Consider the following 18,276-nt stretch of genomic DNA (forward strand, 5'->3'; position numbering starts at 1 on the left):
GCAAGATGATGATTTTGTGATACTTCAGGGCTTCAATAGTGAACATTACAATACAATATGCAATGTGAAAGTTTATAGCAGTAACAAGGGAGGCGGAACAAACAAAAAAAACCAAAAAACTATATATTTTGACTCTCCAACTTTTACACATTTTCCAACATGTAAAGCATATTGGAATATTTTTTTCAAAGACCGGGTTTGGTATGCCAGTTACTGACAGGTGTCCCTTTCCGACTATTTTATATTGTTTAAAGTGGAGTTATTTTATTTAATTATTTGAGTTTATTTGGTGGATTATAAAAAAAGAACACAGAGTAACTTTAGGGGGGAAAAAAAACCCGAAATGTGGGAAATTGTACATGGAATCCAATAGAATATGTCTGATTGCTCAAACTAATTAGAACGTGCTCTAAATTACTCCAATCCAACGGGGTACGGATATTCCCTATAGAAGTAGCAGTGTAGGATTACCTGAAGCTCATGAAATGTACGATCTTGCCAGAAATACAACTGTAACTTTTTCTTGACAGCCACACACATTCTCAAGTTTCCCTCCCCAGTCTCAGAGCGCTGTACAAAGAAAAGAGAACAATCATTTGTTAACAGTCTATAAATCAGTGGTGCTTAAATGTAGTGGTGTTGGTGTGTAGACACTGTCCCTTTCCCCTGACAAATAGAAACATTGCCATTACTGAGAATACACCTCTAGTGACGCAAGACTGGAGGTACACTATAGTCACCACCTTCTTAAGACCTTTGGAAATGGCAGATCTTTTAGTAAGACGTCATAGCGGCCTGCATAAAGACACCAAACCTTGCTGACACTTCTAATAAAGAAACCTTTGATTCAAGGGGGGGCGCATCCAATCATAGAGAAGAAGGTTTTGTGACATTAATTAGTCTGTAAAAATTATGTTTACCATCATGTTCCTTTTGAAACATACAAGTTACAAAATGTGGAGTAGTTCTAAAAAGGTCAGAAAAAGATTCACAAATTTCCCTAATCCATTGCTGACTCGAGTCATCCAGCTCTGGGTTTGTGGGGTTTTCCAGTCCCACAAACTGTCTTTTTAATCATGCAATGTCTACGTAATATTAAAGGGACTCTCCAAGCACCACAACCTTATGCATATGCCATACTTTACGGTGAAAAGAAAAAAGAAAAGCGGGAAAAATTGCTTCGAGGCTCACTGTATTTAAGACATTTAAAGTGGAGGATTCACCATTGACTCAAAACTTTAAGGGGGGGGCGGGGCCGGGCCGCCATGCTGAGCGGTCGCACGATGGTGCAGCTCCTGCAAACTGTCTCAGTTTTATTATAAAAATCCGATTTTATCGTTACCTGACAACAACCGACGGCGGCGACCCAGTGCAAGCATCCACCCTGGTTCCGAGGAGAGGCTTGCTGAAAAGTTTTAGTCCCTCGGAGGGGGAATATCTGTCATTCAAGATGGAGACCACTCGGGCGGTGAGCGGGGCAGACGGCCGCTGCACAGCTATCCTGCCCGGCCAGAGGTGAGAGTGAAGCGTGGGACTCAGGGGGCCCGGCCCTGTTTCTCCCCCCCCTCCCCCCCTCTGGGCCGGCGGGGGTGATCCTGGTCCCCAGCCTGAGCCTGCCAACACGCAGAAAAACCAGCACGCCTGGCTGCGACCGAGCTTCCCTAAAATGCAGAGGCCGCAATTAAAATGGCGGAGACCGCATGGTGAGCCACCCAAGCCTGAGAGAAAGCGGACACGTCAGCCGCGCACTGTCGGCAGGATGGCATGAGAGGCAGAGAAACCGGCAAACCACGGAAGAGAAACTCACGGTGGGAGATGAAGCCCCGGCGACGACCTCATGTAAGCCGACCCTCTCCGACAGCCGAGCAGCAGCCGACAGCGACATCACACAGGGAAAACAACATGGCTGCGGAGATCTCTCCCCACCTGAGGCAGGCACGGGACTGAATCACTGGTACATTACAGGGACACTATTACTCTGTCACCCTGCCATCACTCTGCCACTTAACTAGATACACAGCCATGGACTTTCATCTTGCTGACACAAAGTGGGTCTGGGGTGGATAACCTTATGTAAATATGTTTGACGCTCCTATTTATTGTAGCATTAGCTCATTCGGAATGACCCCTTAACGCGACTGCTTAATATTGTTTTAGGCAACCCCTTCTCAGGGAAATGGCACTCTAGCCTAGCTACTTATGGGATGACACTCGACACTGCAAACAGAGTCTGGAGATGTTCCCACAGCATGTAATGTAGACCGCAGGGCCACCAGCTTATATGTTTATAGAGCCCACGCATTGTATAATACAACTTAAGCCTGTAATGGGCGACCATCATTCATGTACTCTACATCTTAAGCGGTGCTGACGCTGCCTCCTCACTGTTTTACATTGCTTTATGGCATAGCTAGTTGTCTTAGTCTGACCAGTTTGATTAATGTGTTCACCATATATACACTCGCGACTTCTATACTTACCTAACTAGCATGCGCCAAACTTGATCCTCTTGTCTTTTAAAAAAAAATATAAAAATGTGCAATGTTCCTTTATACCCCATTGTTATCTATGTATTGAACTACGCAAGTGGAATGCCTTTGGGGTACCACATGCCTGTATGTTAACCTCATATGCACTGCAAAAAAATAAAAATAAAAAACTTTAAAAAGAAAAATAAATAAATGTAAAATAAATAAAATAAATAAAAATATAGACGTTTGAGATGGTCTTCGATTATTCACTGTAGAGCAGAGATAGTTACATAGCTGAAAAGAGACTTGCGTCCATCAAGTTCAGCCTTCCTCCCATATGTTTTTGCTGTTGATCCAAGAAGGCAAAATATCCAGTCTGAAGCACTTCCAATTTTGCAACAAACTAGGAAAAAATTCCTTCTTGACCCCAAAATAGCAGTCAGATGTCTCCTTGGATCAAGCAGCCATTACCCCACTAATTAGAAATTATATCCCTGTATGTTGTGTTTTTGAAAGTATTTATCCAATTGCTGTTTAAAGGGACACTATAGTCACCAGAACAACTACAGCTTAATGTAGTTGTTCTGGTGAGTATAATAGCTCCCTTCAGGCATTTTCATGTAAATACCGCCTTTTCAGACATTCCTCAGATGGCCACTGGAGGGGCTTCCTGGCTCAGGGCAGCACAGTAAGCAGCGTCTGCATTCAATGCATCTCTATGAGGAGGTGCCGACTGGCCAAAACTGTTTTTGGCCCCGCCCCCTTGTCGATTTTAGCCAACCCAATGCTTTCCCCATAGGAAAGCATTGGATTGGCTAAGATCATTAATTCTGATTATTTCTGGAGGCGGGGCAGAGCCAAACACCACTCTGGTCAATCAGTATCTCCTCTTGAATCAATGCATCTCAATGGGGAAAGTTCAGCATCCCCATGCAGAGCGTGGAGATGTTGGACGTCAGTGCTGCACAGTGTGCAGCACTGACCCAGGAAGCACCTCTAGTGGCCCTCCGAGCAGTGGCCACTAGAGGTGTCAATAGCCAGCAATGTCTCTGAAACGGTAGTTTTTATAGCAAAAAGCCTGCAGGGATACAATAAGTCGTTCTGGTGACTTTAGTGTCCCTTTCAGTTTCACCCTTTCTCGATATTGTCGAGCATAGGAAAAATACATAAGACAAAGTAGTCCCTTCTCTGTCTTATGCTTTAAAGATACATAGATCAGAAATGAAGAAAAGAAGAAGAGATTCTGAAAGAGGAAGAGATGAGGAAAAAAATAGGAGACAGGTACGTTTGAGGTGACAGTCACTTTAAGAATTAAAGTTCTTAAAAATAAATATCAACAGGAAACAGGCCAAAAAAAAAAATTTTTTTACTGATACTAAAGGATTCTTGGAAAATACGGTCTTTTCTGTAAGAGTATGGGTTTCTCACCGAATTTCAGATCCGTTCTATTTCTAGAATTTCAATTCTCAAATGTAGAATAATCTAACAGACAAATATGTGAAATAAAAACAATTATGTCTTTAGTCTAAACCAATGATTAAGGAGATAGATATTGCAGGTTGATACTGTAAGGTATTACTGATTGCAATGGATACAGTTTACATCTGTGATCGCTTCTCTTGTTTAGGCGGCGTAAGAGCAAATAAATAAACCACAGGTGCTTTAAACAGACAATGGATTATACAGTCTAGTTTAGAAGTCCCGTAAGCAACTCACCTTGAAATCACAGGAGAGCAGAGTCGCACCTTTGGCCTTAGCTATTGTGGTCATTAGCTGGAAGGTGCTCAAGTCATGGACGCAGACATTATTATCTAAAGCAACAAGGACAAAAAGAAAATGTGAGAAGCCATTAATCGACTCTGCAAATGTATGGAATATGCAAACCTCACGAGATTGCTTGCAGGAAAAATATACAGCAACTTACCAAGCAAACCGACTATAATCTTAAAGGGAGCGATTACATGAAGCTGGAATGAAAAACAAATTGATTAGTATGTAAGCCAATCTATCTGTGTTCTAAGAGTTCACAAGGCATTCGGTATATACTCCTCTGCAGCCTCAACAAAAAGTCACACTTGCTTGTGCAAGTAATGGTGTGTGCAAGGACATTGCAGTGTTTGTATACAGCACGTAGTCTGCCTCAAATGGCCATGAAATATTGAAAATTGAATAATGTTACATTGACCCCTTACCTGCTGAATCCTCTTTGCAAAATTTTTGGTGGACCTCACCAATGACGTATCATACGTGTAGCCTAAAAATAACAAAACAATACATATAAGCACAGACCACACAAATAAAACAAAATAAAGGATTCTGGTAGAGGTAGAATCAACACAAAACAGATTTTTGAAGGCTTTAATATTACAAATTACAGAAGATTTTATCATACTTACGCAATTTTCTTTTCCTGGCTATTATTCACGGCAGCATCACATCCCAAAACAGGAACAGGACAGGGAAAATTCAACCAATCTGAACAATACTGGAGGCGTAAAAGGTCCCTCCTCCTCCTTCTACCCCACAGTCTAGTTTAAAAGCTGAATAATAGCCAGGAAAAGAAAATTATGGTAAATATGATAAAATTCTCTATATTCCTGGCTAATCATGGCAGCATCACTTATGTGTAATACTCAAGCTCAAATATAGGGATTGGAAAAGATTCTTCATAAATCCGATGGTGCTGCAACAAATTTATAAGTCAAACACCACATAGGATACTACACCTCTACCAAAGGCCGTAGAAGGAGAAGCCAGATCCAAATAATATGCTTTATGAAAGTCATAGGAGAAGACCAGGTAGCTGCCCTACAGATGTCCTCAGATTAAACCTCTGCCCAGTTAGCCCAGGAGGTTGCCAAAGCCCTTGTGGAGCGAGTCTTCTACTCGGAGGAGTAAGGTTTTTTTAATTGATAAGCCTTGATTATTATGTTCAAAATCCAACGCCTCTTAGTGAAAGCAGAGGCTGCTTCTCCTCTTCTGGCCCCTATCAGAAGAATAAACAGGTGTTGGGACTTTCAAAATTGTTGAGACACTTCTAGGTACTTAATCAGGCATTGTCTGACATCCAATTGATAAAGTTTCACTTCTGAAAGAGAAGGAGGAGATGGATGAAAAGAAGGAAGAACAATTTCCCAGAGAATGTGGAAATTAGAGACCACCTTAGGTAGAAATTCTTGTTTAGGTCTCAAGACTACCCTGTCATGGAAAACTTGAATATGGTTCTCATCACAGGAGAATGCATGAATTTCAGACATACGTTTTGCCGTGGTTATAGCCGCTAGAAACAGTCTGATAAGTCAACAAGACAATACCCAGCTCATCTAATGGAGCAAAAAGGGCTTGCGACAAAACATCTAGCACCATACGCAAATTCCAAGGAGGAGAATAATTCCTGTTCGGTGGTATGATACGGATGCCAGTTTAAAAATAAAATTAAAAAAATCTAGAAATCAGTGGATCTGATGTCCACGAAACGTTGCGTAGGGCTGACAATGCTGATGATTGAACTTTTAGTATACTTAGGCTCAGCCCTTTATTCAGACCTGCATGAAGGAAATGTAAAACGTTAATGCTGTTAGGATGAAGGAAATCAATAGCATTATCTTTAGACCAGGAACGAAAAATGTCTCCCATATCTTATGATGGCAAACTGATGTTGAACCTTTTCTGAATTTTAGGAGAGTATCAATTACTGACTCAGAAATACCTTGTGCTAGGAGTCTCTCTTTTTCAAGAGCCAAGCCCCCAAGTTCAGCTGGTTGGGATTGGGATGAACTGCCGGTCCCTGAGATCGTAGATCTGATCTCTGAGGTAGTGGCCAAGGATGTTCCAGGCTCATCCTGTTGAGGAGAGGAAACCAAGACCTCCTTGGCCAAATATAGATGATCGCACTTTTTGACCTTCTTCCCATATCTTTCTTAGTAGTCTATGAATCATCGGTAGGGGAGGGAACGCGTACCCCAGATCGAACTCCCATGGGAGGGACAAGGCTGCAAGATGATCCACATGGAGAGAGTGAAACCTGGGAACCTGAGCATTCTTGTATGAAGCCATCAGGTTGATCTGAGGTCTGCCTCACGGCTGAGAAATTAAATGAAAAACTTCTTGATTTAACTTCCATTCTCCTTGTTGAACCATCGTTCTGCTGAGGTAGTCTGCCAACACATTGTCTGGCCCCGGAAGGTATACTGCTTTCAGGCCTTGTAAATTGGATTGGGCAAAATTCATTATAGGACTCAACTCTCTTAGAAGAGATTTTCTTCGGGTACCGCCCTGGCGATTTACATACGAGGAGACAGCCCTATTGTCGGTCTGGATTCTTATCCAAGCATTCCTCATATGATGACGAAACCCCCGCAGAGCCATGAAAACTGCTCTTAGTTCTCTCAGATTCGAATGAAGCTTTTTCTCCTTCGTAGACCATGTACCCTGAATCCATATGTTGTCTAAGTGTACAACCCAACCTAGAAGACTGGCATCTGTAGTTATAGTTATCCAAGTTGGTTCTTCTATTGGAAACTCTAGAGACAAGTTCCCTCTGGTCCACCAAATCAGATAGTCTGATATGCACGGAAGAAGATGAATTCTCTGATCTCAGTCGCCCATTTTTGCCTTGAACTGGTGAAGAAACTGCATCTGAATAGAGCGCATCCTCCACTGAGCCCACTTCACTGGGCCTGTCGTGGAAGTTAGAGATCCCAATAGGCTCATAAAATCCCTTGTAGATATGTAATGCTTTAGATGTAGACTCCTGATTTTTCTCATAATTCTTTCCATTCTTTCTGAAGACAGAGTTGAGTCTATATTTGCTCCCAAGAAAATCATTCTCTGAGCTGGAATTAACAAGCTCTTTTCCGTATTTATTAACCAACCATGTTCTTGTAGACAATTGGTAATGTTTTTCTGAGATCCAAAATCTCAGGAACCTGCAATGACTGTTGTGAATAGGGATTTCAGTCTCCAGTCTTTATATTTGGAAGAATAGTAGCGATTGACTCCATCTTGAATGTTCTTGTTTTCAACTTTGTATTCAAGGTCTTCAGATACAATATTAGCCTCCATTTCCAGAGGCTTTGGTGACAGAAATATGGTAGAGTAATGGGAGCTGAAATGTTCTTCGCAAGGAACTTCTTCTATCACCTGATTCTCCAGTAGCTGTGAAATACAGTTCCTCATAGCCATTTCTTTTTTCCCTTTGGCTACCCGTGAACGAATGAAGTCCCTCTTTGTTGGGATAGTTGAATTTGATCTTGTAATCTTCCTTTAGAATTGAAAGGACCAAGGAATCGTGAATGCTTTTGGCCCAAACTGGATAGAAGAGAAGTCTGCCTCCTAGAACACCTGCCTGGACCTGCAAACATTGAGAAGCTCTTATTTGTTGGTCTAGATCCTCTTCACCTAGCTGGTTTAGATGAGGTTGATTGATAACTTCTCCAGTTAGCCCTTCCAGGCCTACATGCTCTACTGTCCCGAAAGTATCGGTTGAACTTCATGCACCGAATCTTCTTTTGCCTTGAGGGAGAAGAGCCTCTTTCCCATTAGCCGCTTTGTGAATGGCATCCTCCAGTACTTTTCCAAAAAGTAAATCACCCTGAAAAGGGAGAGCACATAGGGAGGCCTTTGAAGCATAATCTGCTCCCCAAGAGTGTAGCCAGAACGCTTTTCTTGAGGCCACAAAAATAACCGTGCTTTTAGCTATCATCTTGGTAACATCCAGGGAAACTTCTGAGCAAAATTCAGTAGCTAACTTAAAATCTTTGAGGCCTTCCATCAGGTGTTCTTTACGGACTTTTAGAACTCTGGATAAAGTAGTTAGGGTTATCGCTGGATGCAAGGCCAGAGCCAGATAGGCCTTTATAAGATTGGTGTCCAAGCACTTTTCAATCGGCTCTCTCAAATACGCCATGGAGTCTATGGGAAGAGTTGTTCTTTTCGCCATGTGAATGACTGCTGCGTCAATTTTCGGAGATGAAATCCATGACTTGCAGTCCTCATGAGCATAGGGGTATAATTTTGATGTCTTTTCTCTCAGGTCTATTCCATTCTTCATGGATAACATCTACAGTACCGGAAACATAGGTCTGTTAGTTTAAAGATCCTCAAAGTATCTGTCAGACTCTTTATTTGTACTTTCTTCCGGAATTCTCAAGGTGTCTCAGACCAGATAAACCAGCTTATCCACAGCCCTGGAATCCAGGAATTTTGAGGTAATCTCTTCATATTCTTCTGAGAAATCTTCTAACAAATCAGAGTCTTAATCGGAGTCTGCATAACTTCTTTCCACTCTAGGACGTTTTGAAGATACAATTCTCTCTGACGTGGATTTAAAGCCTTCTGCAATAGCTTCTGAGATCCACTTTTTTAAGATCATCCTGAGGAGAACGTTTCTTCTCCCATTCTTCTGCCGCTTCCGCTAGGCATGTTCTGCACAGATTTTTACCATTAGGTACCACTTGGTTGCAATTTGTACATCTGTTCAATTTTTCTTTATACTTTCTTGGAGAATTGTCTTGCGATCTTTCTGGGCTGTAAGAGAGGCCAATATATAATATATTTTAGGCTTATAATGGCACTCTTCCCCCCCCCCCACCTTACACCGATATATATGAAAAAAAGAGGTTTACCTAGGTCTTTTAGAACGTGATCTTGAGGCAGAGAGGGAAGCCATCTGAGAAAAAATTATCATCAAGAATTACACTTTTAAAAAAGTTATTAAAAGTTAATAAAACTTTTGGAAGAATTTAGACAGGATAAGGCAGCTTAACTGGGTAACCTCAGGAAAAATGTATTAATTCCGCGACACTGGATGCTGAAAACGCTTTGAAGTACTGTCTTTTTAAGGATTTTGCTATTTTAATTTTAGGCGCGATATCACTTTAAGCGCAAAAGCTAGTTCGCACATGAGCAGACGGAAAAACAGACGCCGCCGCTACTGCGCTTACTCTGGAAACCCAAGCACAGTAGAGCACATCCGCCGGCAGTAACACAGTAAGGAGAGAGGCGCCAAGCTGATGGAAACAGGGAGAAAACTCCCAGGTAAGAAAAAGAGCTAAATATATATAAGACATCAGAGATAAAGGAAGGGGAAAAAAAAGAAAATTAAAAGGGTAATATAATTACCACTTACCCTGGCTTCTCCAAAATTCTCTGCAACCAGATCAAGGGGATATTCCTGCAAGGGGAATTTTTAAGGCAACAGCCGACCCCACATCCAATAGAAATATGATTAGCCCAAACTCTGAATAAAGGAAGTACCCAAATTCCCACGATGCAGTACAGATACTAATCTGTACCTAACTCAGTTAGTCCTGCCCGTGCAGGCTGACTACTGAGTTCTTCAGATAAAGAGAGGCTGAACTTCATCTGGAAGCCCATGGTACACATGGGAAGGTGGCCACAGAATAAAAATGTTTGTCCAGAAAAAACAGAAAACAAAACAAAAAAGACTGTGGATAGGAGGAGGAGGGACCTTTTATGCCTTCAGTCTTGTTCAGATTGGTTGCATTTTTCCTGTCCCGTTCCTGTTTTGGGGGTGGAGCTACCCATAAGTGATGCTGCCATGATTAGCCAGGAAAGATGGATTATGGTAAAACATGTACTCGTGTTTTTGGAATATGGAAAACTACAGATTTTCAATGGTCACAGAATATAAATTATAACCTTTAATAGGTACATCAGATTGATCTAAGATGAGGGGGGACACTAGAGGCAATATCAAGGGGACAAAAGCAGAAACAGAATAATATTTATTAAAGGCTTTATAGGCGCATGTTTTAAAGCCCCCACATTCCCCAAACTATAAACAGTTTGCAGAACTTTCCTGATGTAAGGAAGAAGATGGTATTGTGGACAAAGAATCCAAAATAATACTCTTGTATATGTGTATCAGGTGATAGAGATAGATATCTAATATTCAGATCTCTTTGTGAATGGCAGAGAAAACATAAATATGTGGCTTGTCACAACAAAGTAGGACCCTAGCACGCAAAACACAAACGTGATATAGAGTTTGCAGGATAGTCCATATTTCTGGTTCTTAAAGTGGCCAGGCTTAATGGAAAGACGGAAGGTGATATTAAAGGAATTATCAAAACACCACACAAGGTCAATGAATGGAGAGAATTGGGATTGAACTGTATAACTAGCCAGATGTAAAGGAATAGAGAAATTGGAGAAACTAATAATAAGCCAAGGGAAATGGAAAAAAAAAAAAAATTCAGACAAATAAGGAACTCACTACTGGGTATAGAACAAGCACAACACGGCGTCTGGCTACTGAAAAAGGCAATTAAAGTCCCGAAAATAAGTTTCAATTGGTTCTCCTCACTCTTATGCACCAAAAAGAGTGTGAACAATGAGGCATGAGAGTCACATCAATGTGGACGCAGAAATGAAGGAATTGCTTGTTGGCCTAAAAGGTCTAAACAGGCGTAGCACGAATTGGAAGGGACAATATGAGCACAGTTTGCCTCCATTTTTTTTTGTGTGTTTAAAGGGACATTGTACTGTCATTAACTCACACATGTTAGATGTTCCTCAGCGGGACTGCTCAGCTTCATATTATATTTTCTTATTAAAGTATATTAAAAAAAAACCACACATAAAATCATATATTCATTGCAATAAGACCTACACAGTGGTTTATGGAACAGACAGTGATAACACTGTCTGCTCGATATTTCATCACTTCCTCATGGAAAGAGGAATCAATGGGGTGTGGATCTGTGGTGAAGGAGGCTTCTGTAATTTGTTTTTAAAAAAATTACAAATAAAATGTTTCCTGCACAAAATCTATAGCTACAATACCTGTTAAAGGGGAATACAACACAGCATGTGCCGCTTTCTACCACACATTCTTTTTTGGGGGGCAGGGATGATCATTTAACATTTTTTGTTTTCTTTTTAATTATGTATAGAAAATTTGCATTAGACACACTGGTGTGAACATCTGTTTAACAACAAAATTGTGATTTCGGCCACAATGAAGTGTGTTTTGTGAGCTTGATAGACGACCAGAAACCTAAGAGATCCCATCAGCAATGTCAACTACTGGCTGAAAGGTGAAAAAGAAATTCCCCAAGTTTTGAAAAAAACAAACAAACAGATTTAGCATTTTTTTTTTTCACCAGCAGAATATGACTCTTCTATAAGTCTCTTAACAACACGCCAATTACATCACACATGTCTACAAGCTCTGTGTTATTCGCATTTGCGGGAGAGCCGCAATTGGCAGAAAAAAGTTTAGTTGTAGATGTTTGATATGCATATCGTCTTTTAGTAATAATATAATAAATGGTTAAGAGAAAATTAGAGATGTGCAAGGATTAGGGAGATGATTTATTGTAGAAAATAATAATGTAAATAATACAATGTATTGTGAAGCACATATCAAATAACTATATTTTCCTAACCAGTTGGTCTTTTCATGCCTTGCTTCCTTATCGCTTGCGAACACAAACATTTGTCTTCCACGCTAATCACTACCTTCTAATTACGGTTATTTGGGGAACTGGAAAGAGGATCATGTGATTGCTGTGTTCCAACAAAGACACCTAATCATTGGGCAAGGCAAGATAAAAACTTTAAAATACATTCCTAGATCAAATCACAAAGCAATGCAAGATGACTGCGTGTGAATTGCACCCAAACATAAGAATAAGAAGCAGTATATGCATTATAGATTTAAAAAACATATATCATTTTTTTTCTTTAAATATATACTCACCCTGCATCTTTTTAACAGAGTACTCCAATAGATGTCCTTGTTTTGTCCCAACAATAAGATGATCGTCTGAAAAAAATAAAATGTATATACAGAGCACATCAAACACACATCATAGACAAGTTAATACTATTCAATTGTATGTGTATAGTAAAAATTTTTGGGTGTAAATTACATTTAAGCCTTCACTGGAGCGCTTTTAGTTTTTGGCTGAAAATGAAATTACAGCTTGGTAACATGAGTAACACAATGATACTTGTTTAATTATTGAAATCATAAACTCTTACATCCCAACACCCTATGCAAGATTTAAAGCGGCACTGTAATGCTGAACTTACATTTCCCCAATTGTTTCCTTTTCTCTCTCTCTCTCAGAATCTGTTCTTCCTTTGCGATCTAGTTTTCTTTAAAACATAAGACAAAGTAAGGACTACTTTGTCTTATGTATTTTTTCCTACGCTTGACCTTCTTTGACCAAAGGAGGAGCTTAAGTCCGCTCCATTTCCTGTGGTCAAAGAAATTTTCCCACAATACTCACCTCTCCTCTTGTGTTCTCGTGTTGTTTCATTTGCCGTTCGAACCTCCTGTCATTTAGACAGGGCGCTGGCGAATTCACCGAATTTCGTCCTAACAGAATGCCAAAAGTTTGTCCATTCGTGTTAGGACAAAATTTGCGCATTTTGTTTGGTTCGGAATATCATTCGAATGAATGAAATTCTAAACTGGGCCACGGCAGCATCTTGCAGCCACTTAGCAGATAAACCCCCTAATTCCCACAAGAATTAGGGATCCATCTACTAAAAGGCTGAAAGATCAAAATTGGTATTTCAGCATACTTTACGAATACCAAGTAAAAATGACTTAGTATTTGTAAATAAGGGAGTTTAAAATCTCCCTCCTGACCCTAATCGCTATGCTGCGAGTAGGGACGTGTCTACTAAACAGTGAGCAGCCTATGGCTGCTGTATGTGAATATTTTTCATCGGGAATAAACAAATCAAATTCCTGTTAATCTGTAGCTGAACTAATTGATCCGCCTGGGATTTAAGAGACGGATTGATGGTTCAGCTGAAGTGAAAAGAATTTGAGCACAAATCAAGTGTTTTGATTTTTCAGTATTTGTTGTCTTCAGGAACTGTTCCAGAGGATTGGTGAAAAGCAGATATTGTATTGTGCCCATACATAGACGGGATCAAAAACTCATCTAAGAAATTACAGACCTGTGAGCTTAACATCTATAATTAGGAAGCAATTTGAAGGGCTAGGAATGTATTGTGAGCAACGTAAAGTAATAATCAACAAGGTTTTATGAAGGACAGATGTTTTTTTTTTAATTTTTTAAATTATTTTGGTACAGTTGCTTTCTCCACATTGCAGGTGCCTACTCTGCTAACATTTACCCGGCCGGGAGGAGGGAGCTCAGTGTTTCTGCTCCTCACTGCTCCCTTGCACGTGCCGTCTGTAATGAAGCCGGGCGATGGAATATGATGTCATATTCTGCCACCACTAAACTGCATGAGAGGGAGCAGTGAGGAGAAGATAGAAGATCCCCAATGGACCCCAAGGAGAGGCCCCACATCAGCTCCCAAAGGTAAGGAGCACTAAAGAAAATGATGTGTGTGCAAGAATGTATGTGTGTGTGTTGGTCAGTGTTGCATTGGCTGCGACTGGACAGTGGAGTACCTGGAGGTGCATGGAGGCAAGCAACGCCATGTCACATTCCGACGTGCTCCACCTTCACAGGGTTTCAAGAAGAAGCGGGAGTATAAGATTTGGCACAGGGTGCGGACGGCGCCATTTGGAGTATACCAGAGGCCAGATTCCGGAGCCGCATACTGGCAGCGGCAATGTGAGTGGAGTCTGCTTGTTAGATAGAGGGGGGTGCTGGGATTTAGTATAGGAGGGGAACTGGGATTTAGTAGAGGGGAGTGCTGTGGCTTTTTTATACTGTACTTTTCAAAATAAACGGTTGGTTTTTTTTGTGGCCCACATAAAACTTAAACCTTGTTTATGCGGCCCGTGCTAGACTTTGACTTGCTTGCTGTACAGCTTTAATGCAATTGGTTTAGATGAAATGACCTGTTCTGGGATTGACTTAAAGGGATATTCGAAACACCAAGACAAGATTATCTTAAAGGAACACTATAGCATTAGAAATACAAATGTGTATTCCTGATGCCATAGTCTCCTAACTGCTTAGGTGTCTGTAGGCCCCTGTGTCTTAAAAAAAAAATAAAAAAAAATGAGTGAACTTTTTAACACTCCCTACGCTGCTCGTCCTGCCTCCTTGGGTGAGATCAACAATATTGATGATCTCGGCCAATCCTTTGCTTCTCAATAGGAAGCATTAGAAGGTTGATACATATTGCTGTGCTTTTTTACAAGCTTCTAAGAGAAGCATTTGATTGAGAACTGAGTTTGACTCTATTCTCAAATTCAGACTTTTGGGAAGTGCTTTAGAATCTCAGGGCACGGACAATTATGAATGGAGCTGGCCAGTGCCGTCGTTGGTGAGGTAATTTGTGGCACAAATTGGAATCACATTGGAGGACAGCAAACACTAAATTAAAAAATAAATTAAAAAAGGAGAGAGAGAGAGAGAGAGAGAGAGAGAGAGAGAGAGAGAGAGAGAGAGAGAGAGAGAGAGCGAGCGAGAGAGCTAGCTAAAATCGTCCAAAGTTAATGGAATCACAAAAAGTAAACATTGTGTGCTGAAACCTTTGCAATCAGCAGTAAATATTCAAGTTAAAGTAATATGCAACACACACACACACATATATATATATATATATATATATATATATATATATATATATATATATATATATATATAAACAAACAGAAATAAAGAGATGCACTCCAAGGACTTGGTAGATGAAAAAAGGGGTAGTTTATTCCAATAGGTATAGCATTAAAAAATAGCCGACGTTTTGACCCGTTTGGGCTATTTTTTAATGCTATACCTTTTGGAATAAACTACCCCTTTTTTCATCTACCAAGTCCTTGGAGTGCATCTCTTTATTTCTGTTTATATATTTTCAATGTGGGATTGCACCCAGCCTAAATTGAACTATACACATGAAAGGGTGAGTGCCAAGAAACACTGTTTGTGTGTGTATATATATATATATATATATATATATATATATATATATATATACTGTCCTGAGGAAAACCGTTGACAATTTATGGCATCTGCATTCTTCATTTAATGTAAGAAATAACAGTTATATTTTAATTGGAGACAGTGTGTGGATCATCACTTGGAATACAATTGTATATGGATGACCTGGATCTGTCACCCAGCATGTAAGCCATTGAAATATTCAGTCTGCAGTGCAAGGATCTGTGGGATACACTTTATTTTTTGCACGGTTCACCAAAAAGTGCTGAGTTACTTGAGACAGGCAAGCAAGTGCAGAGGTGGGACTGTCCAGCCTTGATCAAAGTCACTTGTTTTCCCTTTCACATTCACATAGATATATGTAGCTAAACAAAAATACATTTGGAAACACATTAAACCTATTTATTAAGTAATATATTGAATAAAAACCATGATGTTGTTGTGTTTGATACCTATAAGCAAAACTGATCAGCTACATCAGAGAATATTAATTGGGACAGCTAACCTATGGCACCCCACCAACTGTGGACTACAGCTCCCATGATGCTGATCCAGCCTTTGTTGTGATTGAACATTACATGGTAAAGGTGGTATATACTAACCTGTTTAAACAGATCAGTAAAATCACACTTTGATACATATGAATCCTAACAGGCAAATATACTGGAGTAAAATGAAATAGGACTACATAATAATTATATTCTGCCCCACAAGTGCCCCTTCTCCTCCCTCTGTGTAAAATCGCCTAACCCCCACTAAATGGCTACTAAAGTGGCTAGTAAAACTTGTCCATTCCTTAGCCCCCTCTTTAAAGCACCCCTAGCACTTACCCCATGCTGACATGCATTCTATCTGGAGGGGCAGCTTTGTTACGATCGCAGCTGGCTCGAAAGCGTCGTGCATGGTTACTGCGGCCTACTACCCCCGCCTAGCCTCGGGCTTTCCTGAAATAATGGCCGACCGCCACGACCAAGCGACCGGCGAGGGAGGCTAAGGCGAGACCGGGGCGTTCGAAGGTACACCGGTAGGCAAGCGAGCAGGGGCACCCCGGTTTAGGGCAGCCTGGGTAGCTGCTTCTTCCTGATTCGGAGCCCCTCCCTGCTTCTCAATCCCGCCCCGTGGGAAGGCCATGGAAGAGCTTAATTTGCAAAAGTCATAGTTTTCACTTGGTGTACATAATGTGGCTGAGATTAGTGTGAATTGTAGTAGTTATGGTAAACTGATATCTATTTATTCAGCTCAGCTCACTCTGGGGGGTCTATTAGCTAAACCGCGCACTTAAAACAGAATATTTTTCAAACCATGCTGCAGTGGTTATGGTGCTTGGCTAAGTGGTTATGGTGATATAACGATGACACCGGATGGTACCTAATGACATAACCAAATTTCAACCATATTTGCCTGTAATAAATATAATTGTGGGTTTGGTTGCAATTCTGTTGTAAAAAAAACAACCCAAAAACATAAATACACTCCAAGCACCATAACCACTACAGCTCAGGAGAGATAACGGGAGTTCCTGTTTAGGAACATCCGGTTCTCCGGCATTAGTAGCGGAGGTAGGGTGTTGTGCCTGGCGGATCCAAGATAAGAAATCATACATTTCCAAAACAGGTAGGCTTAGTGGCATATCTACTATTAGTGTAGCCGCACCAGGACAACCACCCTGAGGGCGCACATCATGTAACCCATGCACTTAGGGCCACCCAATGGGAAAGTGTCATCAGGGCACATCACCAGTCGTGTGTTGCGGCCCATTAACAGCAGCTAGTGCTGGGAGACAGTGAGAGCTGGGGAGGGGAGAGAACAACAACTGGGAGAGCCAGCTTCTAGCTCCCAACACCCTTCTGTCCCGAAAAGGTAGGAAACAGTAATAATCTGTATGTCAATGGGTATTTGTATCAGTGTGTCTGTACCTGTGCGTGTGCGTGCACATCTCAGCATCTTGCCAACACACACATACACCCCTGTATGTAATAGAGCAATCCTGGCATCATAACTACAACAGCAAGCCTTTTTTCCCTCTTCTTCTATAAAAATGTTGTAAACATTCCTCATTCTAGGAATATTAAAAGAAACTCCACCTTGAGTAAATCATCTACCACAGATAACTTATGAGGTAATCAATTGGCAAAACCTTTAAGAAGTAGATCAGTTAATTTAGGAGATATCTGCTCTGGTTGCAGTTATGCGCCAACCTCCCAGAGAGTATGTGGATTTATACGATCTAGTTCCAATATTAATTCCCAACTTTATCTAATCGATTGTGGACTTTGTTACCCATCATCAAGAACTGTTAAAGTTAGTCCAACCACCATGGCAACTTCTGCTTTTTAGCAAGTTGCACCCACCCCGGCACATGTGACTTAGGCGGCCTACTGTCAATTCTGCGCATAAAAATGTCTCATCAGCATGTAGTGCATGCTAGCAACAGACAGAGCCTGCAAGAGATAAGCTTGTCTCTCCTCCCTAACCCTTTCATATTTTTTTTTATTTACATTTTTTAAATCCCCATACTCCTTCCTGCTTCTTTCCCACCTTTCACCGACTCAGAGTGCACGCATGCCCAGAGTCGGTAAAAATGTCCATTCAAAGGCTACTGTATGAAAAGATTGATGCGGCTCCCGTGCTGTCATACGGGAGTGTGTTGTATTAACGCAAGCAAAAAAGTATTTTTCAAAAGCTCTTTGAGCATTTGTTCGGGGGAGGGGGTATTTTAATAATGCCATATACTATTATATAAGAAAAAAAACAAAATATGCTTACATCTGATGAATGTCCCACTTTTTCAGATTGATGATGTGCCTTCTGTAGTAGATGTCTATTGCCCCGTTTCCACTGAGCGGTACAGTTTGGGTCGGTACGGTCTGGTATGCTATTTTAAGTGTTTCCATTAGGAAAGTGGGCCATACAACCAAACCAAACCGCACCATTCTTTGGCCCCTTTCAGATGTAGG

At 40.9% G+C, this 18,276-nt stretch overlaps 1 protein-coding gene across 2 annotated transcripts in view; it reads right to left on the reverse strand.

Moving 5' to 3' along the window:
- The window catches only part of VPS39 (VPS39 subunit of HOPS complex), a 52,518-nt gene extending 36,089 nt beyond the window's left edge, over positions 1-16,429 (reverse strand). For both annotated transcript variants that reach the window (XR_010086311.1, XM_063440207.1), the window contains exons 1-6: positions 16,150-16,429; positions 12,199-12,264; positions 4,664-4,725; positions 4,396-4,438; positions 4,188-4,282; positions 472-570 (exon numbers count right to left, since the gene is read on the reverse strand). Coding sequence is in view for 1 of the 2 variants with exons in the window: in XM_063440207.1 (XP_063296277.1) it covers positions 472-570; positions 4,188-4,282; positions 4,396-4,438; positions 4,664-4,725; positions 12,199-12,264; positions 16,150-16,222 (438 nt within the window). In the remaining variant the exon portion in view is untranslated. The remainder of the gene's footprint in view (positions 1-471; positions 571-4,187; positions 4,283-4,395; positions 4,439-4,663; positions 4,726-12,198; positions 12,265-16,149) is intronic.
- Between the last annotated feature and the right edge of the window lie 1,847 nt (positions 16,430-18,276).

Source organism: Pelobates fuscus, chromosome 13 (assembly GCF_036172605.1).
Source record: "Pelobates fuscus isolate aPelFus1 chromosome 13, aPelFus1.pri, whole genome shotgun sequence".
Lineage (NCBI taxonomy): Eukaryota > Metazoa > Chordata > Amphibia > Anura > Pelobatidae > Pelobates > Pelobates fuscus.